The 9,190-nt window shown below is 50.8% G+C and overlaps 1 protein-coding gene across 10 annotated transcripts in view; it reads left to right on the plus strand.

The window, feature by feature from the left end:
* Nucleotides 1-6,687, plus strand: part of Ptpru (protein tyrosine phosphatase receptor type U) — a 79,122-nt gene extending 72,435 nt beyond the window's left edge. For 9 of the 10 annotated variants that reach the window (XM_060379441.1, XM_060379446.1, XM_060379442.1 and 6 more), the window contains one exon: nt 121-6,687. In XM_060379441.1, the coding sequence (XP_060235424.1) occupies nt 121-183 (63 nt within the window). In that variant the 3' untranslated portion in view covers nt 184-6,687. The remainder of the gene's footprint in view (nt 1-120) is intronic. The other variant, XR_009590582.1, reaches the window with a different exon arrangement.
* The last annotated feature ends 2,503 nt before the right edge of the window (nt 6,688-9,190 follow it).

Consider the following 9,190-nt stretch of genomic DNA (forward strand, 5'->3'; position numbering starts at 1 on the left):
ACCTACTCCTATCTAGTCCCCAACTCTGGGCCTCCATCCCAGTCCTGGGTTGTTAGCACGCCATCCTCATTTCCCTTTCTCCGGAGGGTGGCCAGGGCTCAAGGTGCTCTCTTTCCCCAGGATCAATATCACTTCTGCTACGATGTCGCCCTGGAGTACCTGGAGGCTCTGGAGTTGAGATAGCAGGCGCATGGCCTGGGGCACTGAGCACCCAGGGTGTGGCCTGTCAACCCGGACTGGTGAGGAGGGCCTCTGGCCCCAACTTTGCTCAGCCATAATTCCACAGGGAAAACACTGGAGTGGACGATGCACTATGTTGGCGACCCCCAGGGGAAGGCTGCAGGCCGAGGAGGACCTTTGCAAGACTGCAGCCAGCCCCACCTCCAGAGGGCCCTGCAGACCTGTGCAGAGAAGCCTGCCTGGGACAGTGACACTGGCCAGAGCAGCCAGTGCTAGGGACCCCAGGCCAGGCCCCTCCACTTCATTCCACTCCTTGGCAAGAAAAGAATGAGAGCCTGCAGAGAGAGAGAAAGAGAGAGTGAGAGAGTGTGAGAGAGTGTGTGTGTGTCCAAGGTTTGCACCCAGTGTTCCTCCCTCTGCACGTGGCGGAGGTTCACTGGGGCTTGGCAGGGCCTGAGTCCCACCTGGCTTAGCTCCTGGGAGTCCTGAAGAAGCTGGGACTCTTCCCCTGTCTTGCCAATGGGACATGCTGACTATCCTGCAGCTCTGTTCTCCATCCCACTGCCCCTGCAGACCCAGGGGTGCTTTGCTCGCCATGCTGCCCTACTTCTGCTTCTGAGCTTCCTGCGACAGGACCTGTGCCTCCCTCCTGGGCTCCATCCCTGCCTGGTCCGGAATATGCAGAATGATACCACTTCAGCTCCCTCTTCCCTACCCTACCGGCCTCCACGGCTCGGCCCTGCTTACCCAGGGCCTGTGCCAATCCACGAGGCTGAAGCACAGCCCCTGGGGGTTGAGGTCCCTGTGGCTCTTGGTGAGGCCGCCACTGGGTTGGGGCAGGGTAGAGCAGGGCTGATGACAGCTCCTAGAGTTCAGAGGAGGAAGGGGTGCGATGGGATGGAGGACCAGTGCTTTTTTTTTTTTTTTTTTTTTTGGTTGTCGTTATTTTTTGATGGGAGGGTGGGAAGTTCTCTTTATAATGGGGTAGGCCACACCCCCATTTCGTGCCTCAATTTCCCCATCTGTAAACTGTAGATATGACTACTGACCTACCTCACAGGGGGCTGTGGGGAGGTGTAAGGTTTGTAAAGCGCTTTGTAAATAAATGTGCTCTCTGAATGCCAACCAGCCCGGAGGGTGCCTGATTCTCTGCCCAGCCTCCTGCTGCAGTGTGGGTCAGAAGCTTACATTCTAGGCTTGTTTGGGCTTTTCTGTTCACCAGACAGCAGAGCTATGGCCCAGGGCACCACTCAGAGTCCTCCCACGGAGGTCCTATTGCCTTCACCCAGTGTATTATGGGACCTTCCTTGTTTCTTCAGCCTCGGTACCTGACAAAAGCCGCTTAAGGGAGGAAGGGCTTATTCTGGGTTACAGTTCAAGGCTACAGGCAACTACAGTGAGTGTTCAAGTTTGCTTTCTGTTGCTACGATAGACACCATGACCAAAAGCAAGCCGGAGGGAAAAGCATGTATTTCACCTTACAGGCTGCAGTCCGCCATAGAGGGAAGCCAAGGCGGGAACTCACTCAGAGCGGGGTCCTATGACAGAAACCAAGGAGGAACACCATGCATTGGCTTGCTCTAGACCCAGGCTCCGCTATCTTTCTCACATCGCCCAGGCCCACCTGCCTGGGAACGGTGCTGCCCACAGTGGGCTGGGGCCTCCCATATCAACCGTGAAACAAAAACTGTTCCCCACAGACATGGCCACAGGCCAGGGTGATGGAGCTGATTCTTCAGCTGAAGTTCCCCTTTCCCAGGTGTGTCACATGGGCAACCAAGATTAGTCATCATAGCGGGAAAGGCTTGGGGGAAGGGGCTCGAAGTGGCTGGTTATAAAGCATTTGCATTCAAGAAGCAGAGGGTAGGGCTTAAGGAGACGGATTACCGGGTAAGAGGGCTTGCCGTGCAAGCTTGAAGGCCAGAGTTTAATTCCTCAGTTCCCACGTAAAAGTTGGCCATGGCCGCACATGTGTGTAACCCTAGCATTGGAGTGTGAAGACCAATCAATGCTGGGAGCTCACTGGTCAGGCAGCCTAGCCAAGAGGGTGAGCTTCAGGTTAGCAGGGAGGTCCAGTTTCCAGGGATCAATGTGTCAGCGATAAAGGAAGTCACCAGATGTCCTCTGGCCTCTGCATGTGTGCACATGGACATGTGTTGCCCCCTAAAATAGAGGAGCAGATGGTGATGGGTGTAGACCCTCCGTTCCCTTTCTCTCTTTTGTTTGGTCCAAGATTGCAGCCCACGGAACAGTAACTCCCACAGTAAAGTGGCTCTTCCCCCCTCAACCCAATCCAGGTATGCCCAGAGGCTTCTGAAGCTATTCCTCAGGCAGTGGGGCTTCCTCTTGAGGTGTCAAGCTGCTGGCCAGCCCCCCCCCTGGGGGGGCCGGGCCGAGGTCAGCTCTGTTGTTCAGCCTTTGGCATCAGGCAGAGAGATCCCAGGCCAGTCCTCTGGGGTCCCTAATGTGGGCCAGCAGCCATCTCGGCTTCATTTTCTCATCTGCAAATGGGAACCATCTTGTGATCTGCCGAGCTGGCGATGGGGGCTGAAAAGGTTCAGTAGCTAAATTTGTGGTAGATACGGGACAGGGAGAGACATGATCGCACAGCTGTCCTGGGCCCGCCCAGTCCCAGCCTCAGGCTCCTTTGTGGGGGTGGGGGGGCTGGGTCATTCTCGGCTCTGTCACAGCTTGCTGTGTGTGTGCCCTCAGACTGGACACTCCCTGTTCTGTGTTCCCCCTCCTTACACAAATCTGGTCTCCTCTGGATTCTCTTCTCACGCCACCTGACCTACGTGAGCTCCAAAGTGGAGCCTCTTTTAATGACTCCCAATTCAGTTTTCCTCAAGTCTGAGCTAAAAAAACTCACTATGGGGTGGAGGAGAGATGGCTCAGGCCAGTTGTCACAACACCTGTCAGTCCAGCTCTGGGGGAACCCTTGTCTTTGAGGGCGCCTGCACTCATGTGTACAGACATACATGTATACATGTAATTCAAAAGAATAATTGTGCAGTTAGTGCCCACCTGGCTTTCCTTTAGACTGACGCCCACCTCCTCTTTCTGAGCTGACCTATAAAGCCTTACCTGATGGACTCAAATGTGTGTCAAGCCAGGGAATATAACTTGCTTGGACCAATAGGATGTGGTGGAAATGGCAGAGTGCAGGGTTCAGATCCCAGCCCTCCCAAGGCACTCAGTTTTGCATTGTCCTGGAACAATGCCCTGGAAGGAAGGAAGCCTTTGTAGCCTCCTGGATGGCTGAGAACACCTGGAGGGGACACGGAACATCCCCTAAAGTCAGTGCTAGGTTCCAGGCCTGCGGATGAGGCCATCGACAACCTTTCAGCCCAGCTGATCTGTTGTATAAATATGACTGGTTAGAAGAGGCTGTCTGATCAACTTCTGGAACCAGGAGCGGTTATACACACCTGTTTCCTATGCTGGAAGTATGGTGATGATTTGTTACACACCCAAAGCTACCTGATGCCCGTGTGCTGTGGCTGCTGCAGACATTGCTTTTTTTCTTTGTTCCCTTCAGTGCTGAGCTCCTTGAGGACAGGGGATGCTTCTATGTTTCCCTCGCTGTGTCTATTGTCTAACAAAAGGCTTGTCTTGAAGCCGGTGTTCCAGAATTCCTGGCGCTTGGAGGGAAGGAAGCCTGGGTCTGATCGCCTGAGCTCGCAAAGCCTTTCAGAAGACTTGGGGCCCGGCTAGGCATGGAAAAGAGTACCAGCTGCAGAACCAACAAGCCAAGGGTGGTCTTCTTGGCCTCACAGTTAACCCGGAAGTGGCCATGCACGGCCCCCTAATACTCCACCATGAATATAGTGGTATCTTTTTGCAGGATTGGCTATGAGGCAAAATATTAAAAAAGACTGAGTATAGGTCACTCTTTACTGACACAATTGTTCTTTGATAAAGGACATATATTACAATATAGGCAGTCCCTAGTTTACAATAGCTCAACTTAATGTTTTTGTTATGTACGTATGCACACGAGTGGGTGTGCATGCACCTCAGAATGTGTGCAGAGGTCAGAGGACAATTTGCAGGAGTCAGTCTCACCTCTACCACATGGATCCCAGGGATGGAACTCAGGTCGTCAGGCTTGGAAGAGCACATCCTCATCTGCTGAGTTATCTCACTAGTCTTTGATACACTGCTGTGCACTCTCCAGCGATGCTGGGGGGCGGTCATGTGACCAGAGGGTGAGCCAGCCATACTCCCGGGAATCGAGTTGCTAGCTGTTACAGTAGGGAGGTCAGGTGGGGTAAAGGCACTTTTCACTTAGGAGAGTTTCAGTCTAGGATGGAGTCTAACTTAGTGGAGGTCAAGAGGCTCTGGCCCCGAGATCCCTGGGGAATAAAACACTGACTACTTACTTTTGGGGAAAAAAAAAATCCTTTGTGTGTGTGTCTCTGTGTGCTCGTGAGTGTACATGTCAATGAATGCTTCAGGTCATGCAGCACACAATTAAGCAGGATTAGAACTCTAGTCATATGACTTCAAAGCCATGGCTCTTGTAATCGGTGCAGAAATTGTGGAAGATTTCGATCTGAACCACATCAGTCTGTGGACACTTCTCCCATTCAGGGCTCAGCATTCTTGATACTCATGAATACTTAGCCACAGATGCAGGGGACAGCTTAGCTGAGCCTGACAACCAAACATTCTCCTGGGCTTAGTGTTTGGCTCCTTGTAGACCTGAAGAAAATGTTGCTGAATGAATGACTGGAGGTCTCAGATCTGCAGATGGCGGGGGCAGCCTGACTCAGCAGGAGCCGAGGAGCTGGGAGAGCCTTTTCAAGAAAATAAAATGTGTCTCAACTCACTTCCCACTTATCCCCAGGGGTGGGAAGAAGGAATCTGTCCAGGAATTTTATTTTCTGTTCGTTCGAAAGTGGAACAATGTGGCTCTCTTGAGCTGTGTTCGGTATGTGATGGCATTTTCTTTGTCAGGCGAGATGGAGATGGCCCCAGCCCAGGCAAACCAGGCACAGAACTTGCTTCTCTGGACTCTTCCTTGATAACTGTTTGCCCACCCCCAACCCCAGCCTCCACACCCCGCCCCTCTCCCACATGCTTCATCCCATCTGCCTCTCTCCCTGTGCCATTTGCTAATTTATCACCCCTGAGCTCTGAATACACCGTCTTTGCTCCTCTTTGAGATTCTGGAGCTGGTCCCTTGAGTTTTGCCAGAGGGAGCAGTGCTAGAGGCAGTCAGTAGAGGGCACTAGACGGATACGAGGGTGATTGCAGCAGGAGAGGTTCGCTCTCCCTTCCAGGATCGGGTTCTTCTCTCCTTTTTGTTTCCTTTCTACAAAGGCAAGACCCAGTCCCCATCTTCTCTGTGACCCACGGGACAGCTCTAGATGTCCCCCAGATATCCCTGTTTCCACTTGGAAGTCACTTTTATAGATCAAACATACGTGCTTGGATCATGCTCCCACTCTGAGGGCCATTGGTATAGGCCAGGCTAGCCTACATGGCCTGGCCAATTTCTTAGCCACCGTAGGCTGTGTGTTCCGGTGGTATGTCTCCCTTGTTCAGCTGAATGAGGGAGGGTAATCTCCTGAAGCCATTCTTTAAAATTTCTAAAACTTTATTTATGCACTTATGTATGTATGTATGTGTTTGTGTTTGTGTGTGTGTCTGAATGTCTTGCCATGGCATGTGTGTGGAGGACAACTTGTGATAGTCAGATCTCTCCATCTACCATGTGGGTCTCAGGGATCAATCCACGATCATCGGGTTTGGCAGCAATCACCTTCTCTTCTCGCCCATCTCACCGGCCCCTCTGTCTGTTTCTTGTTCACTTTGCCCTTGCAGAGATGTAACTGCTTTTCTCACTTGCTGCCTCGGGGTCTTTAAGGGCTCTCTGTGACTGCCTTAGTGGCTGACTGCCCTTTGCTGGATTAGTATTCTTGATATAAGAGCTCTCAAGTTCGTGTTCATATCATCATGGATGGGCTCTGTCACCTGACTGGCTCCTAATTGATACTGACTAGGACTCAGGAGGTCCCAGGAGACAGACTCCAACAGATGGGACTTTGATTGATTTCATTGTACCCTTGGCCTTGAGCGTGGTGAGCTCCTTGCCAACAGGAAACCGGAGACTCATAATCTACAGCGTGGTGGCAGTGTAATTATGTCATTACCTGTGATGAGCTTTGATTCATTGCCAAATGAAGTACATGTCTTGGGTGCCCTGGTAACTTCTGCACTTGGCCATTACTTCAGTCATGGTGACCATGGGGCATGTATGTGCATGCACATACATGAATGACCTGTATGTGCATGAATGTACATGCCCTATGTATGAATGCACTGGAACACAGCCTCTAGAAAGCAAGTGACAAAGCCAGGCCATTTAATTCTCAGCTTAGATGATAGCTGGAGAGCAGTGGCATCTTTGATTTTATGTAGCCACAGGGATGATATTGCTGAAAATGAATCATAAAATTGTGATTGTGTGGGTTGTGTTATTAAAATTTACCACACTGGCAAGTGTCTTGCGGGAAAATTTGGGGGTGACTCATGGAAGACTTCAGCCCTCACACTTGGGGTAGGGACGTTTGATTGGATTCAGTGGGATGGAGACTCCTGGATCCCCAAGTCACTCAGTGGAGCCCCCTGCCCCCACTGCCAACAAAAATGACTTTTTTTGTGTGTGTTTGACAAGATTGATTTTCCTTTGTTTGAAAATTCTGTGATGATCTGACATGGAGCAAATGCCTTGAAAGGGATGACAGACCTTTTAATGACAGGTCACAAGGACACTTGGTTACTATTATTACATCCATAAATAAGGCCAGATCCCACTCTGCTTCAAGGGGGCAGTGCACACTGAGACAGCGGAGCTGACAGCTTATACAGCAGAAGTGATGCAAAAGTTTGTTAACGGCGAGACTTGATGTCATCCTTGGTCATGGCATGCATGTGGAGGTCATCCTGAGGATGGAAGATGGGACTGCACAGTCATTCTGAATCCAGGGAGCTGCATCAGGGATTTAGCTGGCTAATTCCACAGCTGAAGTTGGCTCTGACCGCCTATTTGGTTGCTTGGCTGAAACTTGGCCCTGAAGGTGGCTTGGATTTTATTCAGTTGAGATGTTATAATGCCCTGCGTTGTACTGTGGAGGAAAGGCCCCAAAACTCAAGAAGGGGTTCCAGAGGCTCAAAGAGACAGGTATTGGAGGGGCATTTAACAGGACTGACATGCATAGCCTCCTCCCCAAACTATGGTACATAAAAATCCCCAGAAGATAGACTCATAACTAAGGCCTTAGGGAATTAGGAGGAGGAGAGAGCCCGATGGGAGCATTCCTATGAATGGCAGCATGGATATCCCAGGGCTCACTGTGATCTTTGGCAGTGACTGTCCAGTCATCATGTCCCAAGGAAAGAAATGGACGGACTGCCCCACTGAATTAGTGTCTGCTTTACATATGGAAGAACCAGCCAACCTTCTAGCAGGGCGCCAGCTAACACCTCACTTGAAACACATACGTGTGAGTTGCGGCCTGTCTCCCCATTCTCAGATGTAAACTAGAGTCTCTCGGCTGGAGTGGGTGCCAAGCCCCTGGGAAAGCTTTCTGCGGAAGTTCCGTAATCATGCTCCATCTGTCTTATTCAAATCCTCCCTCACAGGGTCCTGTAGTCCCTTATGAGAAAGACTGCCCTCAGGGAAAGATGGCACCTCCACCTTTGGGGAGGTTTCTAGGTACTGACACTGGAGCATATGTAGTTCAGTGATAGATGCTCGGCTTGAGTGTGCGTTTAGTCATTTCCTGTTTCTGCACGTATGATGGATACGCTTGGTCACTGGAAGAAACCCTGGTTTGGGTCTCTGACTCATGAAGCTCATGAGGCCCATTATGAGAGAAAGAACCTGAGAAGTCCTTGGATCTTTTTCTCTGTATTGCGCTTGTGAACTGGATCCCTCTGTCTGTCTCCCTCAGAGGCTCACGGAGATTAATGAAGGCTTGGCATTTGGAAGTAGTGAATTCCGACCCACTCCCGTGGAGCTTGCCTATTTGGCCTGGGCAGGGTGTGTGTGGATTTTAGAGAACCACTGTATTATTGTACACTTCAAGCGAGGACTCCAGCCATTCCTGCTATCTCAGATAATAAAAAAACCTTAATTTTTTTAATAAACAATCTCACACTTAGGCATCTTGCATACTGACATGCCTCCCACTTCTGCCTCCTGATTTACTAGTCCTGATCCTTCTCTCCACAAAAATGCTCTCACACTCACGTCTATTCATTTAGTTTTGGATCTACCAAGATTTCCCAGGGCCATATGGTTTGGAGCTGTCCATTGGGGTCAAGAGGGTCCAGCACACAGCCAAAGACCTCCAGAGTCTATTGCTGGCCAGTGGTTCAGAGGCAAGTGGTTGGGCCCTGGGGGCCCCCGTCCTCCTTCCCTGGCTGGTTGTTGGCAGGGATGGCCTTGTGTGGATCCAGTGCCAGTAACCACAGTTGTTGGGAACTAATAAGCTCCATCATTGGGTTTGGTTAAGTAATGGTGTCACAGCCCTTCCCACAACTCCTGTCCTCTTTTCTGCAATGGTCCTTGAGCCTTAGAGGGGTGGTGTTAGTGGTGGTGTAAGCGACTTAGAGCTGGGCTCATATCTGTCATATCTTATTTTCTACATCTTTTAAAGGAAGATTTGCTTTATTTTTGCTTTCCGTGTAGAAGTTTTGCCTGCATGTATATATGTGCACCGTGTGCCCACCCGGGTCCTGGGTGGGTTAGAAGAGGGCATGAGACCTCCTGGAAATACAGTTAGAGACGGTTGTCAGCCGCCATGTTGGTGGTGGGAACTGGACTCGTGTCCTCTACAAGAGCAAGGGCTCTTAACTGCCGAGGTGTCTCTTCAGCCAGTTTTCCACACCTTGAGCAGCCATGAGCCTGCCCACCCACTGCTGTCCACTGTAAGCAGAGATTCTTTTTATTTCTGGCTAAGGCTGGAGCTGCTATTTGTCTATTGGCATAACCATGGCT

Source organism: Meriones unguiculatus, chromosome 3 (assembly GCF_030254825.1).
Source record: "Meriones unguiculatus strain TT.TT164.6M chromosome 3, Bangor_MerUng_6.1, whole genome shotgun sequence".
Lineage (NCBI taxonomy): Eukaryota > Metazoa > Chordata > Mammalia > Rodentia > Muridae > Meriones > Meriones unguiculatus.